General features: G+C 42.6%; 1 protein-coding gene and 1 long non-coding RNA gene across 6 annotated transcripts in view; one reads left to right on the top strand and one right to left on the bottom strand.

Annotated features, from left to right (window-relative positions):
* The window catches only part of LOC110345427 (uncharacterized), a 39817-nt gene extending 37495 nt beyond the window's left edge, over positions 1-2322 (bottom strand). The window contains exon 1 of the long non-coding RNA XR_015452397.1: positions 2215-2322. This is a non-coding gene — a long non-coding RNA (uncharacterized LOC110345427). The remainder of the gene's footprint in view (positions 1-2214) is intronic.
* The window catches only part of Ntm (neurotrimin), a 981237-nt gene that overhangs the window by 541363 nt on the left and 414261 nt on the right, over positions 1-25613 (top strand). For all 5 annotated transcript variants that reach the window (XM_087214236.1, XM_004862654.4, XM_087214235.1 and 2 more), the window contains exon 2: positions 2279-2363. In XM_087214236.1, the coding sequence (XP_087070362.1) occupies positions 2279-2363 (85 nt within the window). The remainder of the gene's footprint in view (positions 1-2278; positions 2364-25613) is intronic.

The raw sequence follows: 25613 nt of genomic DNA, 5'->3' as shown, positions 1-25613 counted from the left end.
AGGCAAGAAGCTTTCTGATCTTCCACCATGTCCAAAGCCTGCCTATGCCCTTATTCTCCACAGCTGTTGGTGTGAGGGGATATGGTGAGGGAATGACTTGCAGCATCCTTAACATGCTGTCTGTAGGTAAATAACTGCCATTGCTCCTAAGCTGGAAGGGACCTATTATGGTACTCAAGTCCTTTAGTTATAATAATTCAGACTCTTGATTGCTGGATGACTTGAAGAAGAATAATTCTGTTAGTTCATAGTAGTTTTGAAAAATAATGCAATAATGATGAGATAAATGTGTTTAAAGTGAGTGGGAGTATTTGAGGAAGATTAAAAAAATACTGATTGGATTTGGTAGAAACTCCAAAGGCAGAAACAAAGCCAAGGTTGCCTCCTTTCTATTACCAGGGAAAATTTAGGTCAGCACTGGTAGCTTAGGTCTGGGAACTCCTCAAAAAAGAGTCTTTTACTGTTAGCACCTCTGAGCCTGTTGTGTCCCCTGCACCGGGACTAGCTGATTAAGGCACTCCACCCTGTTCCAGCAGAGCTGAAGTGAGAGGAGAAGCGATAGGGCAGAGAGAAGCAGTGCAGATGGACTCGCATAGGTCTTTCTCTTGGTTTCAAGAATTCGAAAACCACACCTCTTACAGAGGAATTCGGTTGTGCATGGGAGTCTGCTGTACAAATGGAGCCAGGCTTACATGCATGCATTCCAGGATGCACTTTGGCAGGGCTGGCATCTTTTAATGCCCCCAAAACAAAAATAAAGGGGATGGCAGTTGGTGTCAGAACCTGGCCAGTATTGCTGATGCGATTTCATCTGTTTCACACACTGAAAGTCATTTCTTTTACACTTGGTAGATCTCTGGATGGTGGTGTGGAGCCTATGGGGGGGGGGGTTCTAAGTAGCTGCTGGGGGTGGAGGAATGGGTGTTGTACCTCTGAATCAAAATGAGATTCTTTTAAATATCCAACACCCTAAATGTACTCTAAATGCTAATGGATTAATCTGATCATTTAAAGGTGCTTGTGTATGCATGCGGCAGGTTTTCCTCTCCTGGTTAATCAGTTTGTGACTCTATTGAGGAGACTGGGGCTTATTAAGATTTCATGGTAACTTTGTCTTTCTTGTTCATTTGGAAGTGCCTGCTCTTCCAGGGGAAATGGTTAAACTCCCGGCCAGGGCTGGTGTAGGACCTCGCCTGCCTGGCGCGGCGGGGGTTAAGTTGGACCCGCACCCCGCGCCCCGTGCCCGCACCCCCGGGATGAGCGCAGCAGTTCGCGCAGCCCGCTCGCTCCAGTCAGCACCCGGGGAAAGTGGTGGTCAGGGATGGAGCTGCTGCCATGACAACCCCGGTGGTCTGGGCCCGCGCGCGTCGGGGCTGCTCCCGGGAGGAAGGCGGCGCCGAGGCCGGGGGCGGCCGCTGAGCAGAGCGTGGCATCCGCGCGGCTCGGAGCCGGCTTCGCCTCGCTTTCCCCAGGAGCCGCCCACGAGCGAGCAGGGGCCGCCGCCGCTGCTCCCGCCGGCCGCTCCGCCCTGCCCGGGGGCCGCCTGCACCGCGGTGGCTGCAGCCCTCACCCAGGCTCCGCGGAAGTTGGCCTAGGCGGCTGCGGCAGCATCACGGTCCAGATCACACGAACCGGCTCAGTGCTCGCCGCCTCCTGCGCGCTCTACTTTTCGCCAGCTATTGTTACAGACTGTCTCTGGCGCCGAGCTTCCTCCGAAACTTGCAGAGAAAGTGTTGGCTTTCCCCGTATGCGAACTGAGGAATTGCAGACCACATCTGGGTAGCTGGATGCAGCCCACCCCCAACCCCCTCTGGTACCAAAGTGCTTACTCCTCTCCAAAGTGCCATGTCTGAACTGTGCACGGGAAGAAGCGGCTCCTGAAACGCGCGCCTGTGCCCCTGCCTTGCACTTACGTCCTCGGCCACCTTCCCGGCCCGCGCGCACGGAGGAAGCCCCCTTTGGATGCCTTCCGTGGAAACCGGTTCTCCAAGGCTGGCAAGCTGAGGCTGGATTTGGGGGAGGCACATTAGACTTGGAGGAGTCTGCGCGCTCTCTCCTGCCCGCGCCTCCTGGTCGCCGCCCGCTCGCGGCTCCGCGCTCCGCGCTCGCTCCCATCCCCGCCCGCCTCCTGTGCTCGCCCGGGGGGCGTGCGCCTTGCCGCTGCCGCCGAGTTCTGGGAAGTTGTGGCAGTCGAGGATGGGTGTCTGTGGGTACCTGTTCCTGCCCTGGAAGTGCCTCGTGGTCGTGTCTCTCAGGCTGCTGTTCCTTGTACCCACAGGAGTGCCCGTGCGGAGCGGAGATGCCACTTTCCCCAAAGCGATGGACAACGTGACGGTCCGGCAGGGGGAGAGCGCCACCCTCAGGTAGGGAGCTGCCATTGTGCGAATGACGGTGTTTCGGGCTGAGGGCGAGGGCAGGGGGACAGCCGAGTGCGCTGGAGCGTGCCCGGGCTTGCAGATAGGTGGCCCGCTGCAGGATTCATGGAGGAACTGGGTGCTCTGTTCGGAAATGTGGCAGTGGTAGAGAAATGCTCAGAGGTCTGGGGGTGAGCTCTTTGCACAGGACTGGTCTCCCTGGCTCGGGGAGTGCGGAGGGTGAGGGGGGACAGGGACAGGGGGTTGCTGAAATGGAGGGCAGTGGTCTTGGAGCTGGCAGTGCCCGCGCCTCGTGGTCGTGGTGTCTGCGGACCTGGGGGAGGCTCAGCCTGAGCTGTCTCTGAAGTTAATGGGCCCCACAGGAGGGAACTGGCTTAGTGTGTATGCCTGCACTCTGCCCAGGCCCTGGGGAGGTGCCACCCAGGGCTGCTGGACTCTGGCAGAGTCTCTGCTTTGTCCTGGGCCTGAATGCCAGCGCTTTCCAGGGCTCCTTCATGCCAGGAGCTGGTGGGCAGGCAGAAATGCTTTCTACGGTAGGAGCGTGGCTTTCTGGGGCCGAAGTCATGGAGTCTGATTTGTTCATGGAAAATGACATTCAATCGGGTGGACCTTGCTGTGAAGGTGCTTCCCACCAAAGTGGTGTGTGTAAAACTCAACACAGAACAGAAACTAGGCTTCGGCATTGTGTTGGGTTCTGATTGGCTTCTGGGGTTAAGGCTTACAGGAACAGGGAGGAGGAGGAAAGGAATCTTGGCTCTGCTTTGTGTAAAGTAGGACAGCTCTAGCTCCCCAGTTATGTTTCTTACAGAAGCACTAACTGCATTTCCAGGGCGGACAGACCACACCAACCATACCAGGTCAACACACTTAATGACTGAAATGGAAATTTTACCCTTTGGAATTTTTAGAAGTTTAAAAGCTTTGTGGGACAACTTCCTTGCCTCTCTTTGACTTATCATGCCCTCATTCATAATTTCCCAAACTGGGTAATTGAACCATCCGGAAGGCAACATGAGAAAATTCTCATGCTTTGCACATGGAGATACTTGGAAAGATAACTTTCCTTCTGGTGTCTACTGCTTTGGCCCTGATGACTGTTCTTCATAGATCAGATTGTTTGTGGATTGCATGTTTAGGACAATACTTGTGGGCTAGAAATCCTGAGGAGGGTCCTAGTGATAGAGGTGACTTAGCAGGGCATTGCTCAAGGAAGTGTGTCACATATGGGACCAAGGAAGGGAGAAGTGTCCTTAGATCCTTTGGTTCTGGGGAGCTAATCCTCAAGGCCTCACCAAACTTCTAGTTATTCACTAGTTCCTGGAGCTCTTTCACTGAACTCTTTGGGAGCCACTTGGTCCAAGGTAGGATATCTAACTGCACCCTCTCTGAAATGGCTATGTATCTGCTTCATAAATGGATTTGATGAAAGTGGAAAAAATACAGTGATTTCAGACAACTTAAATAGAAGAACAAAACTGAACCTCTAAAGCAACATAGTCAAGGAAATTTAATGTCTCCCAGATGGCTTTCTTGTCCCTAACCCTTGGTTGTAAGGATGAGCTCTCCAGATATGAAATAGAGACATTCTCACTTGGGGAGCACGTTAGGTACAAATAGGAATTTATTTCCCCAAGGAGAAGGTGGAAGGTAGTCATCAGCTCCGTAGAAATTTGATGATAAATAAATAGCCATTTGGCCTTGATGGGCCAAATGCCACATCATGGGAAACATGAGGAGGAGTAGAGTAGCCACCATCTAGTTGCCAGAAGGTAGCTTTCAAGGCTCATGAGAATTAGGACTTTCCAGAGAGTGGCTGCCTTTAGCAGATCCTGGACCGAGGGATAGGCCTGGTGTGGGGGTGGGACAGTTTTTTTTTTTTAAATAGTATTATCATGTACAGGCTGACTTCACTTTTTTTGTCTTTCGTTCTGTGCTTCCCTGTCTCTTGCAAGCATTAATGTTTGTTTACATTTTTATATATGGTGTCTACAGAGTGTGTATGTCTAAGTGTAGACAGAGGAATGGAGACATGATGGGGTTTCCTCTCTAGACCCTTAAATGAACCCCAAATCAGCTATGCACCAAAAGACACCTGCCCCACAACATCTCCTGACATTGTGTGTCAGCCTCAGGGACTAGATATTGTCTTGACATGGAAGGGGAAGACCTTCACAGTGCGTGGGGCTCTACAGGGCAAGGATTAGATGAGCTTGGGTCTAATTGACACTAGCCATTGGTCGTGGCCTTGATTTAGGACTGAAATTGAACACCAGATGTACCAGGAAATCTGTGCATAGGACAGCCAATGCCTGTCCTGGGTCTCCTATGATAAGGCACTAGAATAAGAACTGACTGACTTGAGGGGCACTTCTGTAGGGTAGAAGCCCTGAAGTTTCCACATAGGCTCTGCCTTTTTTAATTCCATGTGCAGAGACGCAAGTAGGGATTTCAGAATGTATTTTGTTTGCATAAAAATTGCTAAATTTGCACATAACCTGATTCCAGGTTGCAACAAGTTAGTTAAGAATTCTGAGTTATTTTATTTTTGTTTTTTTAATCATGTGTGCAGAACCTGCAAGTTCCCGCCTTCTTCCTTCCTTTTTTTTTCTTTTTGTCTAATCGTATAACTAAGCTGCAGGGAACTATAACAGGTGGAGGTCTGAGCCCTTCTGCTTGGCTCTGGGAGGACACCCTTATCCACCTTGCTGTGGGACTGTAGTTTCTTTCATAACCAGCAGAGGACTTTTTGCTCTAATTTTATTGTACTCTGCTTTGTTCTTACCGGTATGATTTTTGGAAGATTTTTTCCTGTCCTCAAAGAATAAATGCTTCGGTAGCAGTTTCTAAATTGAGGAAACTTTTAAAAATGTTTTACTTTATTCAGTTAGTTCTAATGGTCTTTGCAGAGGTATTGGCAAACCTCTGTCCTCATATGGCTGTTAACACTGAGAAGAATGCCATTTTGCAATTTCCACCCTTTTTGCCCTCCTGATTATATTTTTTAAAAGGTAAGATTATGAGTAATAGAATCTGCAAAAAAATACCATAAAGTTTATTGAGAGCTCATTTGTGTTGGGGTATATTAAAGTGTTTTATATAGTATGCAACCCATCACTCAACCTGTGACGTTAACATGTAACCCTAACAACCATCCTATGATGACACTGGTGTTATGATCTTTATTTTATAGACAGGTAAACCAAGACAAGAAGAGTTAACATCACGTGATTTAGGTGTCACAGCTAGGAAGTTTTGAAGCTAGATCAGCAGGCAGTAGTAATGATGATGTTAATAAGATAAATAGTAGTATCAGTTATTGACCTGTTATGTATGAATAGTTTCATGTACTTGGTAACGTTTAATCATTATAATTCTCTGACATAGAATTAATGATTCTCCATTTTAAAGATGAGAAAGCTGTGGCCAAAAGAGAAGAATTTAAATAAAATCACACAAGTAGCAAGTACAGGAGTGTTGACTTGGGACTTCATTCTATTCACCAAGTTTTCTTTGGACTCCTCCTGAGCTGTTTAATTCTGTTAAATCTGTATTCACCTAAATTCTCAGTGATGCTTAATGTCTTTCTACTCATTTTTAGCTTAGATCCTCTTTTGCAATGTATTTTAACGGTCTTTCTGGGGTGGGCTGAGAGGAGATCTCAGAAAGCAAGGGTCACACCCTGTAATGCCATGGGCACTGGCAGATGTTATTGAACAGATGAATGAAACCTAAACAGAAATATCCCCCTGGCTGTACTAAATGTAACTCCTTATCACTTTTCTCTGTCATTTCATTTTGCAATTCAACTGTGGTCAACAAACAATTTATGGAGGGATTCTTTCAGGAAGGGTATGGAGCCAAGTGCTGTGGTCCTCAGCACTCAGGAACCTCAGGTCCCACTGCAAAAGCCAGGCTGTGGACAAGAATACAATGGAGAGGATGAGGCAGTGTGTGCATTACACATCCGTATTGTGTGAGATAGGCTTCTGCCGAGCGCCCTCTGTCAGAGGGGAGGCTTCCTATGGTGGGACTGCCTCAAAGCCTGAAGTGGCCAACCATGTAGGTGTCCTTCAGTTAAGAGACCTTCTTGCTAAGCATCTGCGCATCACTCAGTAAATTTGCTCTATGTATTTCCTGTTTCTGAGATTCCCCAGATAAAACAGCAGCTAGGAGAGTGAATTATTTCCCAGGCAAGTGAGTATTGGAGGCTGAACTGTACCTTCTGTCATATATCTAAACTAGAGGCGCTGGGGATGAGTGATGTTGTTTTTCTGGGATGAGTTAAAAATAAAAAGTCTGAATTGTGTACAAGATTAAGGTTGAGTTTTATATGGCAACACATGGAATAACAGAAAAATGTGGTTAGATACGTGAATGGACCCGGAGGCTCCTTCAAATTTAAAACGTGAAACCTAAAGCACTTAACTTTTTATTTTCTTAGCAGACTGGCTATCTCTTAGTTCTGTAGCTATTCTAAGCTCTTTTCCCTCCCAGTAATAGGGATCCAATCTAGAGACATTTTATCACTGAGCCACAAGGTCTCCCTAAATTACCCAAGCAGGCCTTGAATTAGCCATCCTCCTGCCTCAGCCTCATGAGCAGCTGGAATTACAGGTGTGTACCACCATGCCTGACCTTTTGAAGGCAGAACTATGCCTTCCTCATGTTTGCATTCCAGTACTGAGTTTGTGAAGTGGTTGTAGTGTATAGCATTAAAGTCTGGATGTCTGTCTTCCTACCCTTTCCTTCTTCTTCCTGTGCAGTAGATGCTCTAGCTCTCTTTCTGTTTTATGAACACAGAAGACTTATTCTAGCTGTAAAGCCTTTTCTCTCATCACTGCTGCTATTGGGAATACCCGTATCCCAGATTGCACCATAGATAGATTATGCCATAGACAGCTGTTTCTTATTTGGGCCCAATCTCAAATGGAAACCTTCCATGAAGACCTTTCCTGCCTCTCAAATCAAAACCATCCCTGGTCATTTCTGCCACTCTTGCAGCAGCTTACCATCCTGAGTTTTTTCTTCACAATGGTCATCTGTATCTGAATCATCACACTTATTACTTGGCTATCTGTGTACAGTCTGCTTCCCCAGCTTGATTGTAAATTCCTTGAGAATAGGCCCATTCTCTGGCTTCTCTCTGTATCACTAGTGTATGGTAACCAGAAGGTGCTCAATAAATATTCCTTGCATGAATAAATGAAGAAATGGGTGTCTGAGGTCACTGTCTTCTCTCCTTGCCTGTCTCTTGTCTGTTTTCCTGATTGGCTTCTGTTGTTCTTGCCCTGGACCTGTGAAGCTGTGAGGTTGTTCTTGCAGAGCTATTGCTTGGCAAGTTGCAAATACACATAACTTGTTGAGCTGGTGTTTTTCTGTCCAGCACACAGAGAGGCTGCACTGGTTGCCTGTTATTCTATAGCTGTGCTGTGACATATGCCTCCTACCTGCCAGGTCACATCCCAATCCAATCCTTGTGCTTTGAAGAAATGCTACTCTCTGGTGATGTATGCAACCCCAGGTAGACCTCAGGGAAATTAGCCTTTTCAATATAAGGAGGGGCACAGAAAAGCACCTCTCCACCCGTCCTCCTTTTGCTCTATTTTTAGAGTCCCCTGGCAGTGGTTGTCTTATGGTAGAAGTATTGATTGCTTGTTTATGAGTTCACTTCTTCAGAATGGCAGTGCTACTCAGGAAGCATGTGCTGCTCTGACTGTTCTCCCAGTCCAGGACTGACCCCTGTGCACTCACCCTAGGTGCTTGCCAGGCATCCAGCTGGTGGACCATGGCTCGGAGGGGCATGGACAGATGGGCCTGTGGAGGAAGGCTCCTGGAAGCACACTGAGTTTGTTGAGGAGCCAAAAGCTAAAATGGGAAAACTAAAAACTCAACCAACCATGGGGCAGAAGGAGTAAGAGTGTGCCAGTTATCACTGGAACCTCGTGGATGGTACTGACAGCCCAGATTTCCATCACCCTCACCTATACCACAGAAATAGTTCTCCTCTTTTCTCCTTTGAGACCATTTCGTTTTGGAGTTTGAGAGGATTGCAGAGACCAGGAAGTCCAACAGCTGGTTTTCCATATAATGGAGGTAGTGATAATCAGTCTTGTGCAACGATGCCTTCTGTGGAAGGGTAAGAGGGGCTGACATCCAGAATGCACGCCAGCACCTAGCTGTGCACCGTCCAGGGCTGTACGGGACTGAGGAAGGCAGCTTTGTCCTACCAAGTGCAGAAACACCTTGCTGATCACAAATGCTTCTAGTGCAATCGGCTAGTGTGTATCTCCATGTTCTCACTTCACTGCTGGTTTTGTCCAGCACCAAAGCCTGCATTCTCATGATCCAGCTCTGACTCCTTATGGGCCTTATGCCCAGCACTTTACCAGCAGAGTCTCAGTTAATCCTCAAACATATACTGTGAGGGGAATAAAATTGCTATTTGATTTTATAGATTAGGAAACCGAATTACAAAGGGAGGCATTTTCCCAGGTCATTGGCTCAGAAAGTGGGACTGGGAATCAGTTGTGTCTGAGTTTTAGGCCATTTCTCTTTGTATCAGAGTGTTCATGACATTCTGTCCATCTTTTCTTCATTGCTAAGTTCCTCTCCTTCTAAGGGCCCCTGGTTAATTTGATTGTTACTCCCTGTACTGATGCACAGGAAGCTCCTTCCCCAAAGTGTTTCAGGGTTAGGGCCTGGGAATTGAGAGGGTTGTAGGTAGCTGATGGCATGGAGTTACACAGTCTCCACCAGCCTCAAGTAGCCCCTGATCAAAGGGTCCCAATATAGCTCTACTTTGCTCAGAGGAAAACTTTTGCCTCAGATTTCAGTCATCTTGGACTGTCTCACAGAGAGTTTATAGTTTATTCAACAATTCCATGTGCTTCTCTGGAACATGGTATTGATCAAATCTAGATGGGAACAAATCTATAAGGATTCCACAACCAGTGGCTCTGGATGCCATGACACTGGGGCAGGATGGGTGGGCCCTAGATCTTTCTCCTTCCTCCTCTTCCCTCCTTTTGTTTTTTGTGTATGGGCATTAGTAACAGGACTAGTCATATCTGTCTTGGGAAATACTGAAAAAATATAATCAATGCCAATATTTCGTTTGGGTTGAAAATCTCCACTGAGGTCATTTTGCTTCCTCCTGAGCAGGTTGATGAGGTTGATGGCTTGATGAGCATGTTTTCGGGATAACCCATAATAGTTATAATAATAATGATAATAATAGTAATAATAGTAATAAAAAGTACTACCACCAACATCATATAGATGCCCAAATAATGCTGCATTTAGGGAACCAAGAATTTACAGGAGTTTAGGTGTAATTTCAAATTGCATGTGTGAGCTGAGGCAAAGAAGTTTAATGGGAGTACAATCGGTGGAGAGAAAAGTCTCCAACACATGAGGCCTGACTGACTGACATTCTGTGAGGAAGGTAGAGTGGATAAAAGCATCCACTGGACCTCGCTTAGGCACATTCTCTGTGTGATTGCAGGCAACATTTTAAATCTGTTTCTTCAAAGAGGGCACCTCCACTTATTGTCATAAGCTAAAATGGAATACTGCACATAGTTTAATGCATTACAACTTTCTTTCCCTCCATATGTATATGTGTGTGTATGTGAATATAAGTGTATGTGTGCATATACACACATGTGTATATACAATATGCACGCATTAGCAATTACCCATACTTTGTATTGTTTTGGAAAGCTCTAGAGAGAGAAACTCCTCTTTGTCTACCTAATTGTGTTTTTTTTGGGGGGGGTACCAGAGATCGAACTCAGGACCTTGTGCTCGCGAGGCAGGTGGCAGAACCACTGAGCTAAATCCCCGGCCCTTTTGTTTATCTTTTGATGCTTTCTCTTATACATCTGTTTAGATCTTAGGAATATTCTTTGGTTAAAGTCATTTCTGGATATTTTATTTCTTAAAGGGAGTGAGAAGAAAGGTATCTTTGCATTTTTCCTAACAAGATTGTTGCATAGCAAGTTATGACAGTTCATGGCTCTGAAGATGAATTTCCCCCTAGAAAAAGCCATACAGAATGCTCTGTGGAGTAGGCTATCAGGAATTCATGTACAAATTCAAGTGTGGTCGGCCCTTTTTTTCTTGGTGGACTGATTATCCTTCATGTCAACTGCCAAATGGAGATTGAGATGCCATCTGTGTGTGCGTGTGTGTGTGTGTGTGTGTGTGTGTGTGTGTGTGTGTATTGTCTCTGAGGCCCTTTTGACTTTAATATTCCTTGGTTGTGTTTTTTCCCTCTTTCATATCTCCTACCACTGGGAACCAGGGCCAGGGAAGACAGGGGGCTGGTGAAAAATGAGGAAGAAGCCTCTTTGTATCTATACATTTCTCCTCTGGGCAAGTGTGGGGCAAGACAGGGCCCCTGGCATTAGAAACTCATCTTGGGATTAACCGGTGGATAGGATCACAGAAAGTTTTTTCCAGTTTAACCAATGCAAAGGGTCTTAAATTAATTTAAATGTACTAAGCTATTACATAGTGCAGTCTCAATCTTTCATGGGCTGTTTTTCCCAAATCGTTTATTCACATGGTTCAGTTGTTTGGATTTATCTGGGCGTGTCTGGCCAAGTTGCTGTCTTGTCAGAGTGAAATGTTTTGGCTTAGAAAGCTTTTTCGTGGTGAGATTTGTCTTATAAAATGAATATATGAATTAATCTTACAATCTTGATGATAGATTTAAAAAATAATAGAATTTTTAATGAAAACAGCATCAAGCAACAGACTGATGGAAAATTATAAAATTGAAATCAACCTCTAGACAAAGCTTTGTTGGCCCCATGGAAGGGAAGGGAGATATGTTTGTATGCAAATAATTTCTAGATTTTCTCTGGCTTTCAGACAGACTGTAATATAGTGGATGAGTGGAAAATGCTCTCACACTCAGAATAATCATCTTTGAACAAATTTACACATCAGGAGAGCTCAATCTGAAACAATTCTAACCCGTCAGAACCTATGAGTAAAAGGAATATATGCAAATTATTTTTGATTTAGTCAGTTGTTACAGTCACTGGAAATATTAGCACTATGGTGTTTTGGGTTGAATTATACCCCTCTTCCTGGTGTACATGTGCACACATGCATGCACAAAGTTATTACAAAGGTAATCTATTCACCTTCTGATGTGACTAAAGATGATCTTATTTGGAAAGAGGGTCATTATAGATATTCAAGTTGAATATCCTGTATCCAAAATGCTTGGGGCCAGAAATATTTTGAATTTTTTTCAGATTTTAGACTACTTGCATATAATATTGAGATATCACGGGAATAGGACCCAAATATAAACATAAAATTCATTTATATTTCACATATACTTTATATACCTATCCTGAAGGTAATTTTTTTTATATCTTTAATAATTGTATATGAAATAAAGTTTCATCATGTTGAATTTTACACTTGTAGTGTCATGTGATGCTCAAAATGTTTTGAATTTTGTGACACTATGATTTTGGAGTTTGGGATTAAGGATGTTCAATCTATAGTTAATAACAGTGAAGTCATACTGGAGTAGGGTGGGACCTTTATCCAACACAGTGGATGTCCTTATTAAAAAACAACCGTGTAGAGAAATAGAAGATACACATGCAGGATACTGGATGATGCATCTGGAAACCAGGTAATGCTAGATTGCCAGCAAACACCCAGGAGCTAGGAGAAGACAAAGTCTTCCTTAACAGGTTCCAGAGAGGGTGTGGCCTTGCCCACACTGTGATTTCAGACTTCTGGCCTCTAGAACCATGAGACTGTAAATTTGTCTTATTTTCAGCCGTCCAGTTTTGGTTCTCTATTATGTCAGATCTAGGATACATTCCGGTATCATGAAGGAAGAATTTTGTCAAGTAATAATCAGTTATACAGGACTACAGAAAGGCCTGGTTAGACCATCTAGTCACCATGTCATGAGCCCTGGCAGCCCACAGAGCAGATGTCAGAGTGTGGAAAGTTCTTGAGAGAACCATCTGTTCCTGGTCAGACTCTGGCTTCTCCATGGCAAATATCAAAGAGCTGATTGGTAGTAGATGTGTGATTCAGTCCGGTTTTTCTCTTTCCTCTAAAAGATTCACAGGACAAACCAATTTATCTTCTCAGTTATCCCTGCCACCTAATAACTAAAAATTCCCCACTCCCTTGGGCCATTTATCATCTTCCAGATTCTAATCACTACATGTATCTAAAAATCAGACCCTACTGCAGACCTCTCCCTAATCCCCAAACCTTTCTACTCACTGGATTTCATGATCAGTCACTAGCAAAATCCTATGTTGCCAAATCTCCTCTTTGAAAGTTCCCAACAATTTTTGTTTTTGTTTTTTCCTGAAGCTGAAACCTAGCTGTTTTCTTGGGTTATTTCTGTTCTCAGGGTCATTCCAACAGTGGCAATTTTTGTCCTATACCCTGCTCACCATTAGGCCTGAAAGGTGAGTAGGTAACTCTCTTTGCTACTCATTGTGTCTTCTCAATGTTTCTTTTTCCATCCTTCCCAACATCTCCAGTGAAAATGGAGCCCAAGCCCCAAGGCCTTATTACTCAAGGTGCTTCCTTCCTGCAGCTGTCCACTCTTTCTCTGGACCTCCACACTGGCTATCCTACAGCAAGCTGAAGAGCCACTTCTGTGGCTAAATCATATTTTACACCAGATTCCTCTCAGCTAGTGCTGTGGACATCGCCCCCTGTGCCTTGTCTCCAACTATTACCAAGTTTCTCCTTTCTCAGTCCTGATCTTTAATTTGGCTTTGCCATCCGTCCAGTTGCTCAGACCTTCTATGCTGCATCTAATTCATATGTGAAACCTATTTATCTTTATTTTTAAGAGATATCCTGAATCAGAGTACTTTTCACTGTTTTTGACACTACCTGCCTGGTCAAAGTTACCATTCTCTCTCCTGTACTATTCTGGTGTCATCTTATCTGATCCTTCTATTTCTACACTGCTCTACCAGAGCCATTTTCCCCTGAGATATCACTTAAGAGCATAAATGAAACTACAGGCCTCTGTGCCCAAAATCCAGCAGTGGCTTCCAGTTACATTCCAGTTCAGCATGAAATGAAAGCACTTCCTTGGTATGAAAGACTTCTTAATCACCTGGTACCTATACACCCCTTCTGTCACTGCTGTCTTGCTTGAATGGATGCTGTACACGGAATGACCCTATTGTTCCTGGAACTCACCAAGTTTATTCTTCTGACAAGATCTGCTCTGAATTCATGTGCCTGCTACCCTTCCTTCAAGAATGCTTTCCATATTATGCTATTTGAAATAGCCATGCCATACTCTAGGCCCACATCATTCTATTCGCCCTACTCTAGTTGTAATTTTCTTCGGAGCTCTTAACACTTAAAAAAGTCTGTTATTTATTTATCTGTTACTTATTTATTGCCTCTTTTCCTAAAATGTAAGATCCACCAGGCCACTGAGTTTATTGCTCTCATTTATAGTGACTAAATTACTGCCTGGAACATGGGATATATTAAGGGATATTTGTGAGAGTGAATGAAACATTTATTAGGAATAATAGTAGGCTATTAACAATGAAAATTGTTTGTCTTTTGCTAGAATGAGGAAGCTGGTATATCTTTATATTGGCATGGGTTCAGGTATTATTAAGCCTGCAAAAGGGGGAGGGGTTGGGAGCTGGCACTGGGTTTGTCTTCTAGGTCAGAAAGCCAAACGAGGAGGAAATTGCCGGGCAGTGTGACACACTTCATAAAGACTGCACGTGTGGGATCTAAACAGCCTTTAAATATCCACTTTCACAAGGGCTTTTATAGAAAATCTAATAAACACGGGAAAATAAGGATTAGTTTCTAGTCCAAGGCCTATAGACATGGGGGCGAAAGTAAGGAAGTAGCAATTAAATAGCAATCAGTCCATGAGCCTGAAATATAACAAATTATTTGGTGTCCATTATTTTATTTTAAATTGTATTTCTTAAGAGAATCCTACCTGGGGCTGTCAGCGTAATGGTTAAATACAGGGTCTGAAGCCAGATCCCTCTTCAGGTTCAAATTCTGGCTCTGTTACTCAGGCGGATGGCTGTTAACACATTGATGAACCTCACTGTTCCTCACTGTGTCATCTTCTACAGGGCCTACTGTTAGGGGTACTGAGCCCAGCAGTGTGGTGTGAAATATTTAGCACAGCACCTGGCACTTTGTACATATCCTGTGTCATTCAGGTGGCTGAGGGAAGTACCCAACATGGAATGTGTCTGCTGTGGACAAGTGGAAGGGATTCCACGTAGCCATCTGGGGGCTGTGTGTGGACATACACAGCACAGGCCCTGGAGAAGTGGTGCTGGGACTCATGCCAGTTCTTCTACAGCTCTGTGGATGATGAATATGGGATGGGTTTGAAAAGCTTCAACAAAGTTCATTGTTTTTGGAATTCGATTAGTGGTCTATTGCCAAGATGACCTGGGGTTGAGTCCCAACAATTAACTGCTAAGCTAAGAAATGAGTATGCCCAGGTCTTGGTTTCCCCGTGTACCTTATGAAAAGGGCAGCATGACCTGTCCTGCTTAGGTCAATTATTTAGTTTTGAGGAAGAGATTTTCACCTGTTCAAAACATATACACATTGTTTATTCTTCCCCTTGGGCACAACTCTAGAGTGCATTTCCCAATCTCCCTTACATTTCGGTGGGATCATGTGACAGTTCTGCACAAAGAAATGTGAGCAAAAGTAATGTATAGAACAGTTCATGAAGATCTTCCATGTGAAATTCATCTTGCTCTTTCTTCTTGTTATTGCTTGTATCTAGATGTCCCCTCAAAGCCTCATGTGTTCATAGGTAAGACTTTTTGGAAGTGGCTGGATCTAGGGTATGTGAATGTGGATCAAGGTTGTGTGAATATAGATTAAGCATATGATAATTGGATTAACCCACTGACTGGTTTACTGTTGTTCTGGGTGTGGGTCATGGAAAGCCCCACCCTGGGTGAAGGTGGTACCAATCAATAGGTGTGTAGCCCGGAAGAAATTATAAAGGGAAAGATGGAAGACAGGCTTGCTGATGCTTGCCTGTCCTGCTGTGGACTGTTTCTCCTCTGCAATGCCCCTCTGCCATGCCACCTTGTCTTGGTGCAGCCCACTGTAAACCAAACCTCGACAAACTGTTAGCTAAAATAAAACTTTCCTCCTCTAACTTAATGTGTGGGGTATTTTGTCTCAGCATCTCAAAAAGTAACCGAGATGTTTCTCATGCCATTGGGATACTCATGTCTGCAATTACCTTGGAAACCTGCATCCTCTGTGGCAGATCCACCATCAGCCAAGTCCCTGAATGAAGACACAGTGCAAGGCTTCCACACCCACTCCACCAGCTGACCAGGAACCACTTTAGATCAGCACACAAAGGAAAACTAAGCTTCTGTTTAGGCTTCTGAGATTGTGGAGTTCATTTGTTATAGTAGCTACCATTATTCTATTTAACTCAATTTTCTATTATTAAAATTCACATTATACAGATATGTTTTTTATTCCAAAATGCTACACTTATTAAAATTTCTTGGCAGCCTTTGGTGATTTTTGCACATGTCTGAAGGTGAGAATTGTGGCCTTTTCAAACTGAAGCCTCGGATGTTTGATTTTTACTTGCTTCACTCTTTACATCTCTTGACCAAGTAAAAGGTCTGCTTTACTCTGCAAGTCCATGGGAACCAGTGACAAAGGAAAGTTTTACCTTGAAGCAAATTAGCACATATCCATAATGGATAGAATGGTGACATACTATAATTAGCGAGCATACTTCCTAGTTGAGAAATGGCTCATTAATAGCTTGAGGTTTCTTATTTAGTGTAACCTTTTTACTAGACATATTCTAACACTCAGTGTTTTCATTGACACCCAGTATTAAGAGACAGATGGGATGACTGGTAGGCTTGTTCTTAAAAATGTGGAAAACAAAGGAGAGGAAACCTCTGGCAGAGGTCAGATTGTTGAAGAAAACCAGACATTGGGCTTTCACCAGTGCATCTGAGTAAAGGAGGGAAGAAGCAGTAGAAAGGCAGAGTCCTGGGTACACAATCTACCAAGGATGGAGGCGATGCTGGAGACACCGAGGGCTAAGGTGGCTGATTCCAATTCAGTTGCATTTACTCTGCATCTTCTGTGAGCCAGGGGTTGTTCTTGGGGCCAAGTTCCTTTCTCACTGAGCAATTTAAATGAGTGGAGCTGTATACATGCAGCTTGTATACATGCGAAAAAAGTATCGTTTCCTTGTGTGCAACTTGCACAGACCAATTATGTATGGATACCCTTCCTGTACTAGGCAGATGAAATCATTCACTGGAACACCTGGATGGATAAAGAGTGTCAGTGGCACTTCAGTCAGTTGTTAAGCCTTCTCAATGACCTTGACCAGTGCAAAATGTGCACAACTATACTCCAGCAGTAGGCAGCTATCAGTAAATAAACAAGTAATGCACAATGTTGGAAAGTATTGACTGAAAGTAAAATATGGGTTAAGAGATGAGATGGATCAAAGATCTAAATATTAAACAGAAATAATCTACTGGACAGCAGAATAGGTAAAACTCTTGAAGACATAGGTATAGGCAAAGAGTTTATGAACAAAACCCCAATTTCACAGGAAATATTACAAAGAATCAGCAATGGGATCACATCAAATTAAAAAGGAAACCATCAACAGGGTGAAGAAACAACCTACAGAATGGGAAATATTTTTGACAGCTACTCCTCAGACAGAGGACTAATATCTAGACTATACAAAGAACTCAAAATATTGACTCCCCAAATTTAAACAGCTAACTAAACAATGGGCATCTGAAATGAACAGACACTTCTCAGATGATACAAGTGGTGAATAAATTCACCAAAAAGTGCTCAACATTTGAGAAATACAAATTAAAACAACACTGAGATTCTGAAAGAATGGCCATCATCAAGAAATCAATCAATGACAAACACTAGTGAAGCTGTGGAGGAAAAGGAACACTTTTCCATTGTTGGTGGGGGTGTAAATTGGTACGACTGTTATGGTAATCAGTATGGAGATTCCTCAGAAATCTAAAACAAGATTTAGATTTGACCCAGCTATTCCCATGTTTATAGCAGCACAAATTACAATAGCTAAATCTTGGAAACAGCCCATATGCCCATCAACAGATGAATGGGTAAAGCAAATATGATGTTTATACACAATGGAATACTACTTTGCCATTAAAGAAAGATGAACTTGAGCCATTTTTAAGTAAATGAGTGCACCTTGAGATCCTAATCTTAAGTGAAATAAACATACAACTTTATATATAGCTTACATTGTTTCTCTTTCTGAGAAACCCAAAGAATAAGTAATGAGCAAAATGAGTCTTGATATTAGGAAATAGGAAGAACTTTTTCAAATGCAAAGACGAATAAGTGGTGGAGGAGGAGGAGAAGGAAGGGGAAAGGTATTTAAAGGAAAAAAAGAATTGGAGGAAAAATTGGGAATGGAGATTTTGTAAATAAGAATGGGAAGAAGGGCTGAAGGATAGGGAAGGGGAAGAGATAAAGAGATGTGTTATATACATGTACAGATCCCCCATGATGCCTTGATGGAATGTGTTCATTATTTACTGCAAATGTACTAATAAAGAGACAGATATATATATAGATAGATAGATAGATAGATAGATAGATAGATAGATAGATAGAACCTTGTTTGCAAGAGGGCCAGGGAGTTCAGGTTAGGTAGGACTAATAGCAGTGTGGGAGGGCCCTGAAAAGACCCATGGGAAGAATATGCTAAAGAGAATGGCACATAAGTGTGGTGAACTCACAGAAGAAGAGCAAGGAAAGTAGCAGGACATCTGAAAATAGAAGGAGCAAACAGCAGAAAAGGGGGCTGCAGGTAGATTAGGCTAGGAAGCTGTGGTGTGCTACTTCACAGAAAGGTGACTGCAGATACCAGTGATGTACTGTGTATTTCACAAGGCTAGCGGAAGGGATTTTGAACCTCACTGTAAAGAAATGGCAAGTGTTTGAGGAGATGGAAATGTTTCATCTGATCCAAACCTTAAAAATATGTACACTTATAGAAATATCACATGGTATCCCGGTAATATCCCATCATATAAAATCGCCAATTTTATGTCTTAGTGTAAGAGTTAGAATAAATTCACAATAATCAATAAAAGAGGGATCCAGGGGCCTGCAATGTCTGTGCCAGCTATTACAGAAATTAAGGAGCAAATGATGGCACAAATTTTAGGAAATGAGAATTAAATAATCCCATAAAAACAAATATCCCCACACCTGTATTGATTTTATGTGCTGTATGTAGATGCCTTGTTACTGGATGTGGAAACTGCCCTGGTTGTCACAGATTCGTGGTCTTGTGCCAGCCCATAGCTGATGCCTGTTGTCCATCGTATACACTCTGGCCAAGAGGGTCTGGGTTTTCTAACTGAAATGTTACCCATCTCAAGTCCACTATTTATCATTCTCATGAATCACATAGTAAAATTGTAAACACTTAAAATGTGCATAATTTCCAATTTGCGGTTTACCTGTTGCCATTTCCAGGATAATGCATTGGGAAATTAAGCTGCATTTTACGAGCATGTGTGAATGTGTGTGTATGTATAAGCAGGTACAGATTTGGAATTAATGGACTCATAGAAATCAGAGATGGATTAGGCCTAATGAGCTGTTCAGAAGAATTATTTAGTACATACTTCATATCTCTATTCAGTAATCAAACCTACACACTGTGTATACTAAGAAAGTGAAATTTTTACCTTTTTTTCTCATTCCTTGCATTATCTCCATTTATGTCTGAAAATTAACATTGCACCCCTAGAGCATTTTGCACCAACTTTATTAAGCATTCAGTTTGACATTTCCCTGCCCCTGAGGTTACCTTTCTTATTGAAAAAGTAGTTTCTTTGCAAGTTACTATTAATATATAATTAGTAATGGGTATCAGGCTCCAAAGACTACACCAGGATGCTGGACTAACTGCAGAGCAGGTGGGGGGCGGTTGTCAGAATCTGAATCCCACTGCTCTCTCCAGGTCCTTCCATTTTTGGGGAACAACATGTCTGACATTCAGAATGTAGTGGCTGGCAGACTGGGGCACTTAAGCTGAGCCAAGAGGTTCATATACTTTAAAACATTATCCACAGAATAGAATGCCCCTGATGTCTCCTATTTCATGTAAGAGACGTGTAGCCTTCTTCTAGTTGCCAGTGCACACTTGGTTATTTCCGTTCTGGCTCAACCTGTTCCCTTTAGCACACATTGTCCACAGACCTTTAATATCCTATTCACAATGTCAGTTTCTCTGCTAACTAAAAGGAAGAAGAGAAGGAAAGGTGGGGTACTTGGTGGTATAGTATTTTGCCCAGAGAAGAACTGAGCTTTTGACCCTGTAAAGAGACATAAAATCTTAAAACTGCAAGGGAACCTGGGACACTGGTTCACACGTAGTAAGATTTGAGTGACAAAGTGTCTACCCTGTGGATTTTCTTTATGCCTTGGTTAGGTACAATACATACTTATCCTAGACATAGGTACTCAGTTCTTGTAAGTCTACAGAAAACATGTTGAGAATGTATTCTGTAGTAGAAAAAAATGGACTCTGATGATGGTGGAAATTGGGAATTAAATTGAGCTGTGAAATGGCTAACCCAATCCTTCTAAGCATTTATTCTCTTATATGTAAAATTGGGCTAAATAATGTAGTCAGCCCTCCTTGTCTGCAGTTTTGCTTTGCACAGTTAATGTTACCCATGGCCAACTATATTTTGAGAATATTAAATGGAAAATTCAAAAAATAAAGAATTTCTAAATTTTAACTTACGTCATTCTGAATCGTCCAATGAAATCCCACAAACGTGGCTCCTATTCTTTGTCAGTGGCTTTGCACTGTATACCCTACCTTCCTGTTAGTCATTTAGTAACCATTCTCAGTTATCAGATCAACTACTGTGATATCACAATGTTTGTGTTCCAGTAACCTTTCTTATACTTAGTAATGGTCTCAAAGCACAAGAGTACTGTAGTGATTTTAGCAATGTGAACGTGCCAGTCAGAAGCCTTAAAGTGCTTCCTGCAGAATTATTGAGCACTAATATATTAGTAGTTGGTGTTGAGGTGGAAGGACATCAAACCAAGAAGGGTGAGTATAATAAAATATTTTGAGTAACCACATTTATGTAACTTTTATTGTAATGTATTGTTAGAATTGGTCCATTTTATTATTAATTATTATTGTTAATCTCCTATTGTGCTTAATTTGTAAATAAAACTTTATCTTTGCCATGCAAGCACAGGAAAATAAATCAATCTACCCAAGATTCAGGATGATCTGCAATTTTAGGTCTTGGGTTAGAGTGTTGGAACAGATTCTCTAAGGACAAAGTGAGGCTTTTCCACTTTACTATCTACCTGGCAGAGTTGTTGTAACAATAATAATAACAATAACAGCAATGAAAACCATCAGCAGCAGCATTTAATGAGAACCTGTCAACTGATAAATACTTTACATGGGTCACCTCATTTAACAGTCATAATTATTTATAATAATTTCACAAGATACCATGTAAATATTCCAGGATTTTGCCTGGCATGTATTAGATATTAAACATGTCAATTTTACGTCATCAATACATGAAGATACCAAAAATAGAAGGTGAAAATATGTGACCCAGATAAAAATGGTGGAGAGTAGGTTCTCCCACCCATGTTCTGGCTCTTGCCAAAATTTCCAGGCACAGATGTCTCCTGTGGTGCCTCACCTGTGTTTTGTCTCAGTGTGGACACGCTCATCCTTGCTTGGACATGCTCTCCTCTGAGGCCTGCTCAGCCTGGGTGAGTTCCCCACACCTTTCTCCCCTACTCCTTTTTTGCCTTCCCCACTGCAGACCCAAGTAAAGTGGAAATTCTGCAAACAGTGTAAATTTCCCCTTTCTAGGAGCTTTCCAATCAGTATACACCTCTTACTATCTTACATTCCACTTTGCTGCTTATAAACATTTAATTATTTATTCAAGAAATAATTACTCAACATCTGATATGTGGCAAACACTGTCCTAGAATCTGAGGCCTAAGAGAACACTGAACAAATAAGTGGCCACACAATACAATGTGAGGCAGTGCTGAGTGCACTAGATTGGAAAGCAATCTTGTAAGGGAGAGGAAACTGAGGAGAATGGTCTGATTTCAGATGCCTTGGTTAGGGGCAGTCCTTCTAAAACAGGGTTGTTATGGTTTATACCTCAATGCCCCTCAAGTGCCTTATGTGCTCCATAGGCCAGGATTTTGGAAGGTAATTGGATTATGAGGACATCATAGCAGATTTGCTATTATGATGTGGCATCTGGTCGGAAGAGGTGGTCACTGCGCATGTGACCTGGAAGGGTGTAGCTCTATTCCTAGCTCCTTCCTTCTCTCTCTGCTTCCTGGCTGCCATGAGGTGAGTTTTTTCCTCCTCTATGCCCCTCTTCCATGCTGTCCTGCCTTGGAGCCAGAAGACTATGGGCTGGAAATGGGAGACAAAATAAACCTGTCCTCCTTTAAGGTGTGAGTGTTGGATAGTTTGTCCCAGTGATAAAGAAAATGACTTAGTCAAAGGTCTTTGTGTGAGATGTAATGCAGTGAGCCTGTGCACTTTTATGGATGGGATCGAACACTTCCTGGCAGAAGCAATAGCAAAGACAAAGATGCTGAGGAGCAAGCTTCATTGGCTTGGATGGAGAAGAGAGTAAAGAACAGAACCCAGGCCAGGATATGTTGCCATGGTAACCTTGAGTTTTATGATCATTGTTATGGAACACCACTGGAGCAGTGTGATCACATTGGATGCTATATATCAGCAATATTTTCCATTTTTGGGTAACTAATTTGCATTTACATGTCTAACCCTTGCTTAATTTTTAAGTTCTTTAACAGCAAAGATTATATTCTATTGGCATCTCTGTGTGGCCAACAAGACACAACCCTCTGGGGGACCTCCTATGTGCTCCCACAGTTATGTGCTTCCTCCGTCTCATTAGCACTTCCTATAATGTAGGAAAAGGCTCCTTTGGGGACTTTCTCTCTTTTGTTAAACTCACATTGACTCGCAAAGTATGAAGTCACTTCCAACTGGTACATTGTGAGGATGTCCTTGATGAAATTCCCTAGGAGTACCGATCCATTTGCTTTCTTGGATGAATAAACACTATGCCACTCTCTGGACTTTTATTGTCATTTATGATCAAAGGCTCAGTCACATTGCCAGGCCCCTGTTGTTCATGGTTCTGCAATGGTTGAAATCAATGAGATATCCAGAAAAAATAATGTGTGGCGAATGTTTTAACAAAGAGGACACAATCTGCTATGCTTATTTTGTTGTTTAATTTTTAAAACTTTTTAATTGTTTTTAAAAAGTAGATAATTAGTATTTATTTAGCTTTTCAAATTTAATTGATGTATAATAATTGTACATATGTATGGAATATACTGTGAGATTTTGATACTATGTGGTGTAATGAGCAAATCAGGGTAATTAAAGTGGCTGTTATTAGAAAGAAAAAATAAATGCTGGTGAGGATGTGGAGAAAGGGCGTCCTTGCACACTGGTGATGGAGATGTAAGATGGAAATGTTCCAGCCCTTATAAAAAGCAGTATGGAGATCCCTCAAAAAGTTAAAAATAGACCTACCATGTAATCCTGCAACCCCTCTATTAACTACATATACCCAGGGAAAGAAATCAGTGTGGTGAAGAGACATCTGAACTCTCATATTTGCTGCTGCACTAGTCACAGTAGCCAAGAAATGGAAATAAACTAAGTGCCTACCCACTGATAAATGGATAAAGGAAATGTGATACACATAACATCATGGGATATTATTCAGCCATGAAAGGATGAAATCCTGTCACTTGCAACAATGTGAATAGACCTGGAGGACATTACATGAAGTTAAGTAAGGCACACACAGAAAGACAAGTGCCAGATGATCTCCTCTCCTCTGTGGAATCTAGAAAAGTTGACTTCATAGAGATGGTAAGTAGAATAGTGGTTACCAGAGGCTGGGAAGGTTAAGGGATGGGGCTAGCGAGAGTTTTGTCAGTGGATACAAAAATACAACCAGACAGGACCAGTACATCTTGATGTTCTAGTACACAGTAGGGAAACAATAGTTAATGATAATGTACTGTATATGTAAAATAATCAGTAGAGAGGATTTCAAATACTCCTGGAACAAAAAATAATATATGTATGAGGTAAAGGATTTGCTCACCTTTAACATTGTTGCTTTTTTTGGTGCTGGGTTGTTTGTTAACCATATAGTATGTACCAGTGATTTTGTGGTCTCTAATTCCCCCAAAATTAGACTAAGTTGCTGATAAAGTATTAATTAAACATAACCTTATTATTATTATTATTATTTGGGGGGGGTACCGGGGATAGAACTCAGGACCTTGCACCTGCAAGGCAGGCAGCAGCACCACTGAGCTAAATCCCCGGCCCAAACATAACCTTATTTTTAAGGGCCATGCATATCCATAATTCCCATCAGAGAAGTATTTTGAATTTTCCAATCCATATTTTTTTCATTTAATTAATTAATTAAATTTTTGTGGTGCCCAGGATGGAACTCAGGGTTTCTCGCAAGCTAGGCACACACTCTATCACTGAGCTATCTGCTAAAGCCATTTGAATCACTATTTCATCCTAGGAAGTGGGAATGGGTGGTACAGGTGTATTGATATGATGTGGTCCAAGCGGGTGGGCAGGGAGAAGGAGCATGGATTCCTGGTTGCCCCGTGACTGGTTCTTCTTGTGTGCATTTGGAACCAGCTGGTTCCTCACACGGGACTTGGCTCATCACAGTCACTCAAGAAGTGTTTGAAGAAATTCTTACTTGAGGCATACAATATTTCACAGTACTGGGATCCCAGTGAGTATGGTTTTTCACTATTGTGAAATAGTTCCATATTTTATATGAAATGCATTCTTGTTTCACATTTCATGTCACGTGTATAACAGGTCTACATATACAAAAAATAAACTGAGCACCTGTGTCCCCTTGCGTAGTCTAATGAATAGAACTTTCCATAACCTGTGAGATTCCCTGTGTTCTCTTGTCTGCCCTTTCTCCTCTGAGAGGCTGACTGCTGCCTTGAATTTCTTAATTTATTATTTCTTTTCCTTAGAGTTATATCAAATACATCATTCTTAAAGAGCATATTGTCCAGTGGTGTCTATTATTTTCTCTTTATATGAAAATAAATTATATGTATTATCCTGTAAATATTTTTCATTTAACATCATGGTTTGAAATTAATATAGTCCTGAATATGAACAAAAGCAAAGTTCTCTGTGAGTCACTTCAGATAATTAACTGGTCCACAAGCAGTCAATCCTGTCAGTTTAACGCTCTATGAACCTGTCTGGGTGTGTGTGCGCACAAATGCCTGTTAAAAATAACAAAAGAGATGGGAGTACATATCAACATCTTAGTGCTCATACAGTTGCTGGGTGGTAGATTTACAAGTGACATGAATCTTCTTGTGTTTTTAGTAATCAATACATATTTAAAATTTAAGATTTTGGTTTTCATAAGCAGATAAGCTTAGTGTTATACAATCTAATAAAAGTGAAGATAGGCCATGTTCTGGACCCACACTGCTTGCTACTTGTGGGTAGGGGGCTTTCTGCACACATGTTCTTACCTGTTGACCGTTGTGCTGGGTGCTACTTATTGGCCACAAAGACCAATGAGTCAGTCTTCCTGCCCTCGGAAGCCTACAAGCTGGCTAGCTGGGGGAGCTGCTGAAGCGGGAGCTCAGAGGGAGACTGAGGAGCCACTGCTGGTCTCGGGAAGGCCATATTGACTTCTGTGACATAAGATTATACTGGAGGAGTGCAGAAGGGAAACTGGGGATGCCGAGAGTGGTGAAGGCTGGGAGGGGTCTGAGTCTGCCAGGACGAAGGTGGGCTGGGCTGTGAAGATCACCATAGGATGGTGACTGGGACAGTAAGACATCATTCCAGTTGACCCATTCCTAGAGGGAGAGAGCTCTGGGTCACCTGGGCTGGCCTTCTCTGCCCATGCCCATGCCTCCATCTGGTTCAAGGTGAGCCCAGAGCAGCCTGGGCCTGTCAGCATCGGTGAGCTAAAAAGTGCATGCTGCTGGTGGTTGTGGCAGGTGTGGTTACATTCAGCAAATATCAATTGTTGGGGACCCCATGCCAGGTGC

This window comes from Heterocephalus glaber, unplaced genomic scaffold (assembly GCF_053883595.1).
Source record: "Heterocephalus glaber isolate CG9 unplaced genomic scaffold, H.glaber_assembly_v1.0 deba00001446, whole genome shotgun sequence".
Taxonomy (NCBI): domain Eukaryota; kingdom Metazoa; phylum Chordata; class Mammalia; order Rodentia; family Bathyergidae; genus Heterocephalus; species Heterocephalus glaber.
The sequence above is the reverse complement of the archived record's forward strand: the minus strand, read 5'-3'. Positions and strand labels throughout refer to the sequence as shown.